The 16,059-nt window shown below is 52.7% G+C and overlaps 1 protein-coding gene across 6 annotated transcripts in view; it reads right to left on the reverse strand.

Annotated features, from left to right (window-relative positions):
* The window catches only part of PRDM11 (PR/SET domain 11), a 95,617-nt gene that overhangs the window by 43,732 nt on the left and 35,826 nt on the right, over positions 1-16,059 (reverse strand). For 5 of the 6 annotated variants that reach the window (XM_070383504.1, XM_070383506.1, XM_070383502.1 and 2 more), the window contains exons 2-4: positions 11,657-11,781; positions 11,206-11,309; positions 10,365-10,627 (exon numbers count right to left, since the gene is read on the reverse strand). In XM_070383504.1, the coding sequence (XP_070239605.1) occupies positions 10,365-10,627; positions 11,206-11,309; positions 11,657-11,775 (486 nt within the window). In that variant the 5' untranslated portion in view covers positions 11,776-11,781. Of the gene's footprint in view, positions 1-10,364; positions 10,628-11,205; positions 11,310-11,656; positions 11,782-12,392; positions 12,623-16,059 lie in introns of those variants that run through there. The other variant, XM_070383503.1, reaches the window with a different exon arrangement.

Here is a 16,059-nt window from a genome sequence, read left to right on the forward strand (position 1 = left end):
ACATCTTCTTTGGGACTTTCCTGGCAGTCCAATGGTTACAATGCTGTGCTTCCGCTGCAGGGGGCAAAGTTCAATTCCTGGTCAGGGAACTAAAGATCCTGCATGCCCTGTGTTGGGGCAAAAAAAAAAAAAAAAACACAAAACTTTGCATGAGAAAGTAAGGAAACAGTAAAAGGACAAGAAGCCAGTCTGAATGGGTTTTTGCTGGCCAACTCTAGGGCAATTTAAAGCTCAAAACGCATAATGAGAGGAATGGACCATAGCACAATGAAGGAAAAAAACATCCGTGAGTCCATACTGGTAGTAAAAATAACCTTAAGGGATGGGGTGGGGGAGAAAGTTGAGCACTTCTTCGAAACAGAAGAATATTCAGTCGTAAGTGTAGAAGGAATGATTAAAAATCCTTTCAAGCCATGAAAAATAATTGATATAGGCAAGAATCACCAATAGTTGCTGAAAGCACTGAGTTAAAGGGAAGACAAACGGACATCACAGGCTCTCGCTAACTGCAGTGAGAGACACAACATACCCAGTGCCAAAAATCTATAACCTGAATCGATCGGGAGGAAACAATCGGGCAAATCTAAACTGTGGAAGGGTCTGCAAAGAACTGTCCTGAACTCTTCCAAAGTAGCAATACTGTGAACGAGAAACACAATCTGGGCAGCTGTTTCAGAATAAAGCAGACTAGTGAGACGTGACAACCAAATGCGATGTGTGATGCTTGAGTGGGTCCTGAATGGCGGAAAGACTATCCGGGCCACCACTCAGGGCAATTGGGAAAATCTGAATAAGGACTATAGTTGAGACAGTACTGTATCCTGAGTATAATAACTATACTCTGATTACATAGGACAGGGATCAACAAACTACCGCTGGCAGGTCAAATCCAACCCCTCATCTGTTTTCACAGCCTGTGAGTTAAGCATGGTTCTGCTTGTTTTTCATAACTGAAACCTTTTCCATATAATTTCATTTGTATGATTTTTAGAACTTATATAAATTCAAATTTCATTTGAAATTATACAGAATTCACATCAGTGTTTATAAATAAAGTTTTATTGGAACCCAGCGACACTTGCTCATTCATGTACTGTCTGTGAATGCTTTCACAGTACAACTGCAGAGCTGGATAATGGTGACAGACGCTGCATGGCCACGAAGCCTGATACCTGGAACTAGGTCTCAAATAGTTCAGGAAAAAAAAAAAAGAATGTGTGTGTGTGTGTGTGTGTGCGCCTGGAGGTAGCTATGCTGTGCTGTGTGGTGCTTAGTCATTCAGTTGTGTCTGACTCTTTGCAGTCCCATAGACTGTAGCCCACCAGGCTCCTCTGTCCAGGCAAGAATACTGGAGTGGGTTGCCATTCCCTTCTCCAGGGGAGCTTCCCGACCCAGGGATCGAACCTGGGTCTCCTGCACTGCAGGCAGATTCTTTACCATCTGAGCCACCAGGGAAGTCAGGACATATAGAGAGAGACTGAAGCAATTGTTATAAAATGTTAGCAACAGGCGGGGCTAGATGCAGGGTGTGTGGCTCCTGATCATACAATTCTTATGCTTTTGCAGAGCTTGAAATTTCAGAATAAAGAGTAAATAAGCATGAAACTCAGTTGCTCAGATTCTCAAACACACCCAGAAGCCCGACCTGCTTCAAATGTGCATTCTTCCGTTCCTGGACCAGCCCGTTACTCTTCTCTTCCCTTCTCTGAGCCCTGCCCACCCCCAAGCCCGGTCAGACCTGCCTGCCTCCCCTGACGTCTTGCGCTGTTGCAACCATCTGCTCACACTTCATCTCTCCCATCAACCCGGGGGTTTTCAGATTCTGTTCTGGAGGGCGTGTCACAAGCCTTTGCACACCCAATCTTTTAAGTTTTAAAATAAATCTCCACTTTATGATGGAAGCTGAAATGGAAAACCCCGAAGTCACATTTCACGTCTGCTTCTCCCTAGAACAGTAGGAATCTGGCAGGCGGAGAGACCAGCTGACAGTAGGGGAGCGATCCCACCGCACGGTGTCCTCTTTAAAAGGGGCCCTGGGAAGCCTCCCGCCCAGGATCCACCCGGAGAAGCAGGCCTCCTCGGGAGCTACCTGCAACTTCTTACGCTATGGCCAGAAAGCACTGGTAGCCGAGTCAGCTTGCCTCTTCCCAGTGGCCGCCAAATTTGGAACCTCTATAGCTAAAAGTGCACACACAGGTCATCATGGTATGCATTTTTAGCCTCATTCCTGGCTCCATTTAGGATCTCCACCCTTGTTTTTCTTTCTTCTCTCTCTCCCAGTTTTAATATGCTATCGTGTTATATTTTATAGATCCTGCTAGGCTGCCCTAAATCCCTTCTGGAACCAGACTGGGCCTCAGTGAAACATTTAAATAGAAACCCTGTGCTGGACTCCTCTTTCTTCTGCCTCTTTCCGAAACCACATGACTGCCTGGTACTCCCCAGGCACCTCATGCCTGCAGCATCGTCTCCGGCCTGTAGTGTCTGAGGGCAGCCTGGCAAGCCTGGCAATGATTTATGGAGTCTGTATATTTCCAGGGAGATGAGAAAGTAGAGGAAGGGGCATTTCTTTTCCAAACATCCAGAAGTGAAGGCAAAACTCCTTCCTAGGGACTTCCTGGTGGTGCAGTGGATGGGAGCCCACCCCCGTGCAGAGGACATAGGTTTGATCCCTAGTACGGGAGGATTCCACATACTGCACAGCACCTGGGCCCATGTGCCACGACTACTGAGCCTATGTACTACAGCTACTGATGCCAGCATGCCCAGGAGCCCACACGCTGAAACTACTGAGCCTGTGCGCTGTAACTACTGAAGCCTGGGCACCTAGAGTCCGTGCTACACAATAAGCCACCACAATAAGCCCGCACGCTGCAACCAAGAGTGGCTCCTGCTCCCGGCAACTACAGAGGCCTGGAGCAGCAACGAAGACCCAGTGCAGCCGAAAATAATAAATAAAACTCCCCCCGAGGAGGTCAGGCCTTGAAGGAGAGATAGAAAGTGGAGATGGCCATTTGGTTCATCTCAATCTAGGCCCCACACCTCCATCACACTGTAGCCAATGGGACCAGCTTGCCTCCACGCTGAGGTGAGATGGAAAGGAACCTTGTACTGGGCTGGAAGGATGAGAGGAAGAAAGTCAACCGAGGCCAGGAGGCAGGAATAGGCCAGACAAGTATGGGAGGAGGAGAGGACCAGGAGGCTGAATGAGAGAGTGGGTTCTAGAGTCAGACTGCTCAGGTTCGACTCTCAGCTCAGTTACTCAGTAGCTGTTCAGCTGTGTGCAGAATGACTTCTCCTCTCCAGGCCTCAGGCTTCTCAGCAGAGTAATGGTTAGACTAATACCTGCTTCACAAGGGCATCGCTAGGATCAAATAGGATCATGATGTGAAGTGTCGAGCACAGAGCCAGATACATAGTGGGCCCTCAATAAACATAAACGGCTATGGTTATCCTTAGAGCACCACCATTGCTTCCACTGAGACTCTACATACTGAGTTATGGGAGGAAATGTGTTGTGTTGGATGGAGGCCAGGGCTTTGGAAGGCAGGCAGAAGGTCAAGAACAGACAAGATCAAGTATGGCTTTGGGACAGGATCTGACACGTGAATGCAGTTTACTCAGGAAGTGGGGCTTCTAGATCCTGGTCCAAAATTGGGGCCATGGTTCAGGCCATTTGTCCTTTCTCACACCACTGAGCCAACCCATCGTTTGAGCAAGCTGTTCCTCATTCCTGCTTTGCCCCAGCTGAGGCCCCAGTTGAGAACACACACACCCACCCACACAGGCACTGCTCAAGCCATTTTGTACTTCTGTTCTCTCCAGGCCTTCAACACCTCTCGTGTCCCTGGATCACAAAAGTCAAAGTCTCCATGTGGTATGGTGACCTCCAGCCACACCGTCCCTACACCCATGCCGGTGGCACAGCTCAGAGGCCCTTGGGAGGAACCTCCAAGGAAGCAACATAGCTGCCTCTGGCCACGCCCCTAACTGAGGGCCACGCCCACCCTTGACAGGAAGAGCTGGTCTAGGACCAGGCTGCAAACTCCAGACCTTGCTATTCTCCCTTTTCTTTAGACCCAAGACCCATGCCAGGCCATGAACCTGGGGAAGATGCCTGCTTTAGAGATCCCAAGCTTGCCTGGCTGGGACGTCCCAGGAGTAGACTCTGGTGGGAAAGAAAGGGATCTCCCCTAGCCCTTCCCTGGGTATGAGATTTTCTCCCCTGAGACTTTCCCACAGGCTGAGAAGGCATCGGCCTCCTCTACTGAACTCCTACCCATCCTTCAAAACCCATCCCCAATCTGCCCAGCCAAAACCGACTCCTCTTCTCCCCGCCCCTCCTGTCTACTGCACACCACGACTACCAGCAACGCCCTGGGCTGGGAACAGGCCTCCCGCCTCATCTCCCTTGGCCCCTGCTGCCCATGGCGGGACCACAGACTCTGTAAGAGCAGAGAGCAAACTTCGTGCATTTCTGTTACCTCTAGAGCTTCCTGTGCAGTACCTAGTACATGGGAGTTGCTCTATGAGGCTGAATTGAATAATTGAATTTAATCACACAACCACACATGTCTTCCCACGAAGGAACTCCTTAAAGCCCCAGGCATCACACATCCTATCTTTGAAGGAACCCAAGGTCTGCCAGGTACTATCTACAGGAGCTGGGGGTCGCTTACTGAACCTCTTCAGTCCCAGCACCCTCCATCTGAAGGGCAGCCACCTCCACCTGCGGGACCATCTTGAGGAAGAATGAGGTAAACACCTGGCATATAATAATTGATCAATGAGCAGCCAGACTTTGAAAACAAGCTGATCATCCTTGCTGGCTTCCCCTCCTCTCCTCCTACTCACACCTCAATCCACAGCAAGGTGGCAGCAACCGTCCCTGCCAAGAATACCAGGACCTGTGTGCCCCGAGAGCCAATGGGCTCTCGAGCCTCAAGCTTCTCGCCCTCTGCCCATCCCTTTCCAGGGCTTCGGCTGCATAAGTTTATATGCTTGGCTTTCCCCCCTAGGCTGCAGACCCACACACACCAATGTGCCTTGGGACAGCTCCATCTGGGCATCTCCTGGGCACCTCCACCTCTCCCCCAACCCCAGCCTGAACTCACTTTCTCCTCTGTCTCAAGATACCTCTCTCCACCTCTCCACATACTTTAGCAGCCATCCCCTCCCAAACACATAAGTTCACTGGATTAGAGTCCCACTACTGCTACAATGGAAGAAATATCAGTCACCTCAGCTACGCAGATGACACCAGCCTCATGGCAGAAAGTGAAGAGGAACTAAAGAGCCTCTTGATGAAAATGAAAGAGCAGAGTGAAAAAGTTGGCTTAAAGCTCAACATTCAGAAAACGAAGATTATGGCATCTGGTCCCATCACTTCATGGGAAATAGATGGGGAAACAGTGGAAACAGTGTCAGACTTTATTTTTTGGGTCTCCAAAATCACTGCAGATGGTGATTGCAGTCATGAAATTAAAAGATGCTTACTCCTTGGAAGGAAAGCTATGACCAACCTAGATAGCATATTCAAAAGCAGAGACATTACTTTGCCAACAAAGGTCCGTCTAGTCAAGGCTATGGTTTTTCCTGTGGTCATGTATGGATATGAAAGTTGGACTGTGAAGAAAGCTGAGTGCCGAAGAATTGATGCTTTTGAACTGTGATGTTGGAGAAGACTCTTGAGAGTCCCTTGGACTGCAAGGAGATCCAACCAGTCTGTTCTAAAGGAGATCAGCCCTGGGTGTTCTTTGGAAGGAATGATGCTAAAGCTGAAACTCCAGTACTTTGGCCACCTCATGCAAAGAGTTGACTCATTGGAAAAGACTCTGATGCTGGGAGGGATTGGGGGCAGGAGAAGGGGACGACAGAGGATGAGATGGCTGGATGGCATCACTGACTCAGTGGACGTGAGTCTGGGTGAACTCCAGGAGTTGGTGATGGACATGGAGGCCTGGCGTGCTGCAATTCATGGGGTCGCAAAGAGTCGGACACGACTGAGTGACTGAACTGAACTGAACTGACTGCTATAACAAATGGCCACAAACACAATGGCTAAAACAATCAAATGTGTTTTGCTTTTCTGGAAGTAAGGAATCCTAAAATCAGGTGTTGGCAGGGCTGAGTGTTTTTCAAAAGGCATGAGGGAAGAATCTGTTTCCTGGCCTTTCCTAGTTTCTGGAGGCGCCTGCGTGCCTTGGCTCCTGGCTCCTTCCCTATCTTCATGGCCAGCAGGACAGCATCTTCCAGTGTCTTCTTTCTGACGCTGCCTCTCCTGCCCTCCTCTTATAAAGACGCTTGTAACTGCACTGGTACCACCCATGTAACCCAAGACAATTTCTCCATCTCAAAATCCTTAACTTGATCACATGCGCAGTCCCTTTTACCATATAAGATAACACATTCACAGGGTCCAGGGGAAGAACCTGGCCATCTTTGGAGAATCATCATTTGATCAACTATAGCTAACTCCCTTCATCAGCTCCAAATCTCTAAGACAGTCCTCAAGGGACAGAAAAAACATTGACCTACCACCTCTCCACATCAAATGTCTCCATGTGAACCCTCTCAGGCAACATAAAAGCTTACCCATCATGCCTATTTCTACTGTATATTCAGACAGACTTCCTCCACTGGGTTTTTTAAGGAAGTTAAAGTCTCATTAACAAACTCCCTTAGGGACTTCCATGGTGATCCAATGGATAAGAATCCATCTACCAATGCAGGGAACATGGGTTTGATCCCTGGCCCAGGAAGATCCCACACGTCACTAGCAACTAAGCCCGTGCACCACAACCACGAAGCCAACGCACCTAGAGCCTGTGTCCCACAAGCCACCGTCATGAGAAGCCTGTGCATCGCAACTAGAGAATAGCCCTCGCTCGCCCCAACTAGAGAAAGCCCACATGCAGCAGTGAATGTGGTTCATTCATTCACCCAGTGAACAACACAGTCAAAAATAATTAACTTAAAATATAACCAAGGAAACCTAAGTAAAGTTAACCTGTGTCTGAGACTTAGAAGCCAACTCAGATGCATGTGTCTGAATAAAGGGCACCCCACTTTAAAAAATACAAAAACCTCCTTAACCCCAGTCTTCCCTTAGCCATCACCCTTCCTATGTCTCTCCTCCACTTCTTACTTCTCATCAAACTTCTGAAAGGTGACTAAACCAGTCACCTCCATTCTAATGAGGTTCTTATTTCATTACTCTTCTTCAGGATTTCTCAACTCCCATCTATTGACAAGCGAGGCCACACCACTCTTTGTTGTAGGAGGCTGCCCTGTGTATTATCAAAGGTTTAGCAACATCCCCGGCTTCCCTGGTAGCTCAGACAGTAAAGAATCTGCCTGCAATGCAGGAGACCCAGGTTCGATCCCTGGGTCGGGAAGATCCCTTGGAGAAGGAAATGGCAATCCACTTTAGTATTCTTGTCTGGAGAATCCCATGAACAGAGGAGCCTGGTGGGCTACAATCCATGGGGTTGCAAAGAGTCGGACACAACTGAGTGACTTTCACTTTTGCTGGCCTCTTCCTTCTAGATCCCAAGTTGTGATGGCCAAAAAATGTCTCCAGATATTTACAAATATCCCAGAAAGGGGTGAGGAGGTATAAATTGCCCCAGGTTGGCAACCGTGGTCTTATAGTATCAGCTCTTGCTAAAATCACCAGTGACTTCCCCGGCACTAAGTCCAGTGGGTACTTTTGAGCCCTTTCCTCACTTGGCTTCTCAGCCCAGTTGGACACTGCTGGACATTCCGGCCATCCCACCTCTCAGGCAGCTCTTGCTGTGTCTCCCGTGCAGATCAAGCTCCCCTTCTGGACCGTTCACTGTTGAAGTTCCTCAAAGCTTAGCCCGTAGGCTTCTCCACCTCCCACTCAGCCCGTTCTCCCTGGGTGCTGCCCTCCAGCCCTCTGGCCCCACTGACCACTTAGGCACAGGTGACTCAGGAAGTGACATTTCTAGATCTCCTTTCCAAGATCCCAACCCATAATCTAACTTCCTAGTTGGTATCACCACTTGGATATCTTGACATCACTCCAAGCTCAACAAGCCCCCAAAACCAAAATCAGGATCTTCCCCTCAACCCAGTCTCCTTCTGGTGTTCTCCATTTCTCACAGAAAGACACCATTCCTGACCTGGAGGCAGAAGAACACCGCAGGAGTTGTTCTTGATACTTCCCTCTCCCTTACTTAGGCCAGTCTCTTTCCAAGTCAGATCTCCCTCACCTTGGAAATATCCACAAAGCAGTTCACTTGTCTCTATGTCTCTGCCCACCCAAGCCCAAGCCTCCACCATCGCTGACTTAGAGAATGACCACATCCCTCTGACTGGGGTGCAGATGCTCATTCTTTTATCTATTTATTGGCCACAATGCTCAATATGTGGCATCTTAATTCCCTGACCAGGGATTGAACTCAGGCCCCCCTGCACTGGAAGGCAGAATCTTAACCACTGGACCACCAGGGAAGCCCCCTGGATGTCCATTCTTGACCAATGCCCCTACCCCATCAGTTCTGCAGCCTGCAGTCAGACTCACCTTTTTAAAACATAAATGAAAGTCCCTCATTGTTCTTAAAATGGAGAACAGAAGTCCCAGTCTGGCCTGCTGGGACCTACATGGCCACGTCTGTCTCTTCCAGATCCCTGGGTTTTCGGCACTCCAAGCGCAGTGGCCTTCCAGGTGGGCACACACGCCACGGTCTCTCTTGCCACAGGACTGTTGCTCATACTGCCCCGTCCATCCTGACAGTCCTCATGATCGTCACTCGGTAGGAATTCTCTTCCTTCAATCACAGCTCAGCTATTAGGAAGCCTTACCTGACTTCTGGCCACATCAAATCCCTTTGTTGATCACTTTTCTCCTAGCCTCCCTGTCTCTTCATTACCTTTCAGAGTCATCATTTTACATTTACTTATCTTATTCTTTAGTTCATCTTCCCACGGTAAACTCTATGAGGGCAGCACTCATGTCTGATCTGGTCCACCATTGTGTCCCCAGAGTCAGCCCAGTACTTGGAACACAGGAGACCCTCATAAATGGTTAAGGAATGATTTTCCTACTTGTCCCATGTCCCCCTCATCTCTGTCCAAGTTTGATGCCTGAAATTCCTTTTCAAATCTGAAAATCCCTCTTCTTCATCTTTACATCCTGTCCATCAACAAATCTTAGGAATTTTCCTCTTTAAATGTCTCTCAAATGTCCCCACCTCTAGCACCTGAATTTAAGCTGCTATCTTTCCTTATGTGAATCTCCACTCCAGCCTTTGACCCAGAATCCCACTTCTCCATTCTGCAACCTTCCAGGTCACACTTCTGTCTGAAATGTTCCGATGGCTTACCTGGCCCGCAGGATGAAGGGCGTACTTTCACGGTCTATGGAACGCAGCGTGATCTGGCCCCAGCTCCCTCCCCGGCTGATTCTTGCCTCTCTGCCTCTCAGGCTCACTGCTGCTGTCCTACCAGACTTCCTGGGGTCCCTCTCTCTCAGCTCTTCTGTCTACAGGGAGCAATTTTTCATCCCCCTGTGACTAACTGCTACTCATTCTTTAAGTCTCAGATCAAAGGAACTCTTGCCCAAACCCCTTAAGTAGGCCAAGAACAATAACAGCAATAGCTGATATTCACTGCACGCTTGCTAGAGGCGAGCACGATTCTAAGAACTTTGCAGCGTCGACGCATTTCATCTTCACCATCAGTTACGATTATCCTGTCGCAGAGAGGTTCAATGACTGGTCCAAGGTCACATTAGATAGTAACTAGCAAACCTGGCTGACATAATGAACGCGGGCTCCAGGCCCCAAATTCCAGAGCACTGTGAACGCTGCTGTCTCCCTAGAACATCTTGTATTCTCTCTTAAGCCGCAAGTGTCATATGTGAATGTATTTGTTCACTGCCCGCTCCCCCCACCAGACGGTCCACTCACTGAGGGCAGAGACTGTGCCTGTCTTGTTGGAGGCTTTACCTCCAGCTCTGGATTTTACTGCTTTTTTAGCTGAATGTCATGCTCTGCATCCCCACAGCCCCCAGCCCCAGGTCATCCACTCCAGAGGAGGGCTTGGGGAAACCCTTTGTAAATGTCATACAATGGTCCTCCAGAAACACACCGGAGGATTCAGGGAGAAATCGCTCCACTGACGATTCTGCAGACTACTGACAGAGGCGGCTCCTCCGAATGGCCCTCAGCCACCAAGGGTCACAGGGGCAAAGGGACAGCAAGATCCATCATCCACTTGTCCAGCAGTGATGGCAGAAAAGCTCTGGGACCAGGCTGGGCCAGCATATGGCTCCCCCTGCTGGTTTCCTTCCATGTTCGCGGCACCCTTTACCGAGGCACAGCCCAGGAGACACTCACCAGCCACGAGAAGAAGCCAGCTGATTTGTCCTGGGTGGAGATCTGCCCCTCATAGGGGCCGAAGATGCGGCCCTTGGGGATGACCTCATTTATGCAACGCACATCATTCTCCCCACTGGCTTCCTTGACCACCTCCATGCCCTGGGGGATGGTGAGGGCGGCCCGGTCTGGGATGCCCACGGGCACCGGCGTGTCAGACACAAACACTGGGGGACCGTGGTTTGGGCACTCATCCACAAAGTACTCCTGGCAGGACTCACAGACTGCAGGGATGGAAAGAGGAAAGAGCGCTTCAGTTGTTGCAGAGGGAGAGAGCCCCATGAGGTGGCTGAGGGGCTGATGAGAAACCCACCCTGAGCACAGTGTAGACCAGTGGCAAGCACACAGCGTGAGACTCACGAGTCCCAGCCCTGGCTCCACCCCCAGAGCCACAGGCCCCTGCATCTTCAGTAGCCATACCCCACCCGCCTCCCTGGCGACTCAAGGGGCACACCTGTCAATGCCAAGGAAGCCACTAGCCCCCTTTGTTTCAAATTTGAAACAACAGAAGAAAGCCCATGACTGGAGTCAGATGGGTGTGCATCTGTGAGCCGGGGGAGCTGAGCCAGGAGATCCTTAACCCTCACCAAACCTACCAGTGTCCTCCCCTGGAGAATGGGACCAAATAATAGACAGCTCAGCGGTAAGGGTGAGGATTCACTGAGGCAAGGACCTGTGTCTTATGTACACAATAGGTGAGTGCCTATCGTCAGAGTTGCCTCTGCAAATCCCCTAAGCAGAGATGGGGTGGGGGTGGGGGCGATGGTCAGCGTGGTCAGGAATAGCCCCAAGCTCCACTTACACCAGAAGTCCACTTGCTGGAAGCTTTTGGGCATGATGAGGTCACGTTTTCCCTTCAGTTTCCTGGGCTCCACTTCCATGACCGAGGGGTCTGATCTCCTAGAGCTGGCCAGGACAGGGGCCAGTAGAGAAAGCACAAAGCCATCAGAGTGAGAGGCTGGTGGGCAGAGAAGCCAAGAACTTGGCCCAAAGGCCACAAGGATGGGGCAGGTAGAGGAACCCCAGGCAGCCTGCTCGTCTGATGCAGCAGATAGTAGAAAGACAGGGGTCCTGAGACCTGGGTTCAGGCCTTCTTGGGTCACTGCTTGGGTTTTTCTAGAGCCCGTGCCCACCCCTGGTCCTAGGAGTTGCCCAGAGGAAGGCAAGAGAGAGCTCTCTTCCCAGGGTCTCCAATCAACCCAGCCGGGCGATGCCCCCCTCCTCCCTCGCCTGTCCCCACACTGGGGCCTCACCAGGGCTGGCCACACTCCTGGTCCCGGAGCGGAGAGCAGACCTCCGTCTTCACCACTGTCACCATCTCCCCCACCGCCGCCTTGGTCTGTGCCAAGCACTCCTTCATGTTCTCAGTCATTCTGTCCTGGGGGCGCGAAGGCAGGACGAGCGCAGGAAGAGGATCAAAGAGACAGGGGAAGAGGGGTGAGTGGCGAGAGGGCAAGCGGGGGGTCCCATGGAGTCTGGTTACCCTCCCTGCCATCCCTAGAGGAAGCGCTTGAGAACACAGACAACAAAAACAGCTGTAGCCGGGCCAAGAGGAAATGCCATTTCTACCCCGGGCTGGTCCTGGGGACGACTGGAGCCACCAGCCCCATGGGGTCAGGGGCCGGGAGGAGCTCAGGCCAGGAGGCAGGGCTTCGAAGCACAGCCTGGACCCCAAGCCCAGAGGGCAAAGGGTATGAGGGACCCATAGGAGCCTCCGCACAAAACTTTGCAGCGTGGGGAAACAGGGGGGATCCGCTCAAGTCCAGTGGGGGCCAAAGCGGGGCAGGCAGATGAAATGGGCCCTGAGCGCCTGGCTGCAGAGCCCCTCACCCAGGGCTGCCAGGGAATGCAGCCAGGCACGCTTTGCCAGCTCAGAGCAGGTACAGGCGGGGCCTGGTTTGAGGGGGTGGGGGGGTCCCCGCGTGGGCGGCCCTGACTCCAAGCCCCACCCAGCTCTCTCTAGGGGAGTCTCCCTAGCCCGCAGCTTACCGCCCTCCTCCACCACCGCGCTGGGCTTCAGCCCCTCCCTTGGCACCCCAGGGTCCTCATGCCAAGCCCGGGGACACTCTTCGGGTCAGGGCAGCGCTCAGCTCGGGCTGCGAGCGCGCTCGGCCCCGGGACTGGGCGAGCAGCGTGTGTGACTCACTACCCGGGGCCCCGCTGGCCACACCCCTGCTCCTCTGCTAATCAGCCCCCTGCTCCCCACCGGGGCCCCAAAGCCGCCGGCAGCGGGGAGGGGTGTGGGGAGACGTGCCGGCCTGCCCCCTTCTCCGAGCCGGCGGGGACGTGTTGGAGGGGGGCCGCGGGGAGGGGGGCGCGGGCGGCCCGGGTCCGGCCGAACCGCCCCGCCCCAGCCTCCCCCCACCACCCCCGGTCCCCCGGGCACCCCCGCCCCCGGAGCTCGCGGGTCGTCCCACCAACGGGTCCGGCGGGGAAAGTGTGAGACGCTGCGATTTGGCCCGCGCGGCGCACCGGCCGGGCGCAGGGGCGGCGCTGGGGACCGGGAAGGGCGCGGGCTCGCCCTCCGCCGCCTCTCACCAACCTTCGCGGCGGGGCGCTCCCGGGCCGGCCCGGCCCTGCCCGGCGCCCGCCCCCCGCCCGCCCGCCGGGCCCGGCATTCCTTGCGGGGGCATGTGGCTTCTTGCCGGCCCCGGGGGCACGTAGCTGGCTGGCGGCCGGGAGGGGGGCGCGCGGGGAGAGGGAGGAAGCGGGCGCTCGGGAGGGCCCCCCCCGCCACTCCCCGCCTGGGAGGGATTCCAGCCCCTCCCGCGGGGCTCGGCCCCCACGCGGGCTGGGGGGCGCCCGGCGGGGCGTCTGGGGAGGACGAGAGCGCCTCGTGGCCCGCCGCGGGTCCCCCCCACCCCCAGCCTCCGCAGCCCACTCTGCACGGCCTACGGCACGGCCAGAGAGACGCCGCCGACACTCTCAAGTTGCCAGCCACGCACCGCAAGCCCGCCCCTTCCCCACCTGCGCGGCATCGGGTGGCGACCCGCATCTGCGAAGGGCCTCACGCCAGGATCTTGGCTGGCCAACCAAATGGCCCCCAGCCGCCAGTGATGGTGGCAGGGGTTGTGGGGGGAGGTGGGGCGGTGGTCACCGAGGCAGGAACCTGGGGCTGGAAGTGTGTCAAGTGACTCGCCCAAGGTCACACAAGCCATTCGTGGTGACGTCCTCACTGGAGCCTGGGGCCTCCTCTGAGTTCATTGGAAACAGGAGGACCCCCAAAGGTAAACGTCTTGTCTGGACTGGTTCACTTCTATGCCACAACCTCAGCCCATTCTTCCAGAAGGATCATTGAAATCACCAATCCCAGGTGGGTTCTGGACTGCAGGGTGAACCCAATGCAATTTCAAGGGATCCCTGAATACCCCTGCTCTGAGGCTCACTTCTCAACTGGATGGACAACATGCACACACAACACATTCTGAGCCAGTTAGTCTAGAGTTTAGGAGTCTGGGCCCCCAGCATCCACCGCTGCTGCTGCTGCTAAGTCACTTCAGTCGTGTCCGACTCTGTGCGACCCCATAGACGGCAGGCTCCCGTCCCTGGGATTCTCCAGGCAAGAACACTGGAGTGGGTTGCCATTTCCTTCTCCAATGCATGAAACTGAAAGTGAAGTCGCTCAGCCGTGCCCGACTCTTAGTCACCCCATGGACTGCAGCCTACCAGGCTCCTCCATCCATGGGATTTTCCAGGCAAGAGTACTGGAGTGGGGTGCCATTGCCTTCTCTGCTGCCTGTGTTCAAACCCCTGTGACTGGCTGTGGGACCCTGAGCAGGTGTTAAGGACTCAATGTTCTTCAACGTGCCTATATTTGGAGAGAGGGCCTGTAAGGAGGTGATAAGTTTAAATGAGATCATATGGATGGGGCCCCAATCTAATAGGGTTGGTGCCCTTTAAGAAGAGGAAGAGACACCAGAGTGCTCTTCCTCTCGCTCCCTCCTTCTCTCTCTCTGCACCAGGTAAGGGCAGTGGGAAGGTAACTGTCTGCAAGCCAAGAAGAGAGCCTTCACCAGGAACCAAATGAGCCAGCACCTAGATCTTGGACTTCCCAGCCTCCTGAACTGTGAGAAATAAATGTTTGCTGTTTAAGACACCAGTTTATGACATTTTGTTATAACAGCCTGAGCTAAGACAGTGGGTTTTCTAACTTCTCTGTGCTCCCATTTCTTCATTGGGAAAATGTGGCAAGTATTAGGTTCTATCACAAACATCTCTGTGTTAAATGGACGGAGACGAAATTGGAGGGATATGGTCACCATCTCTGCACATCAACTGTAGAAAGCTCGTTGGGCAGGTGGGTATGAGTGATGTCATGAAGGAGTGGCCTTGAATTCTCTCCATTGGATTGGATTTAAATCAGTCATTTGCAAACTCTAGCACTCTATTAGGAACTGACTGGTGGGGACCATTTTGCATTGAGCTCTCCTGTTCTAGCCCCTCGGCCCACCCCCGGCTACACCTGTATGGCATCCTCCACCTGTACCCCATGCTCCACCTTGCCAGGGAGCCTGTGAATTTGCTTTGTATTCCATCTGCATTTCACCTGGAAAACTCCTACCCATCCTTCAGCTCTCACTGCCACCCCCCATAATATCCTCTCTAGCCCTATGTCCCTTTACTCATGGCCCCTGTCATCCTTAGAACAGTCTCTTTTTAACATGATTGTTTGATTGATATCTGTTTCCCATAATAGATTAGAAGCTCGCCAAGGGCAGAGTGCAGGCCTTTTTGCTCACCACTGAATGGTCAGCACTTGTAACAGTGTCTGACATCCCAGCAGAAATAAGTGAAAGACAAGCAAGACACTAGAAAATAAATGTTAAGGAAGCTCTCATTCTCAGGGTCATGCACTTGCAGGATTGGTACCTGAGACTGAGTGCCTCCTTAAATTTTACACTGGCTTTCCTTACCTGGTCTCAGCCTGGCCTAGCAACACAGCGTATTCTCAATAAATATTTGTCTAGGGAATAAATGGACAAATGAACCATGTCATAACTCACCCCACCTCCACTAATATGTCCTTCGGTCCCCATTGAGAATCTCAACCCTATAAGAGATGTCAAGGGGGTGACAGGGTGGGTGGGATATTGTTTTGAACCCTCTTCTTGGGGCACTTTCTCATGACCTCTACTAGACAAGGTGGGTGAGGCTGGTATCTAGAGGCAGTGAGGGAAAGTGAGAGTGTGAGGGAATTAGATTCCTGAGGCCTGGAGCTCGGATTTGATAAGTGTAAAGCACAAACTGTGCAACCACAGGCACGTGACTTCAATGCCCTAGGCCTTAGTGTCTTCCTTGTTGCTGCTAAGTCACTTCAGTCGTGTCCGACTCTGTGCAACCCCATGGATGGCAGCCCACCAGGCTCCCCCATCCCTGGGATTCTCCAGGCAAGAACACTGGAGTGGGTTGCCATTTCCTTCTCCAATGCATGAAAGTGAAAAGTGAAAGTGAAGTTGCTCAGTCATGTCTGACTCTCAGCGACCCCATGGACTGCAGCCTACCAGACTCCTCCATCCATGGGATTTTCCAGGCAAGAGTATTGGAGTGGGGTGCCACTGCCTTCTCCGAGTGTCTTCCTTGGCAAAATGGAAATAATCAAAATTGCCCAGAGAAATCAATGAGACAAAGACGGGGTCAGGGCCCTGGAAAGAGCCAA

This window comes from Bos mutus, chromosome 15, assembly GCF_027580195.1.
Source record: "Bos mutus isolate GX-2022 chromosome 15, NWIPB_WYAK_1.1, whole genome shotgun sequence".
Classification (NCBI taxonomy): domain Eukaryota; kingdom Metazoa; phylum Chordata; class Mammalia; order Artiodactyla; family Bovidae; genus Bos; species Bos mutus.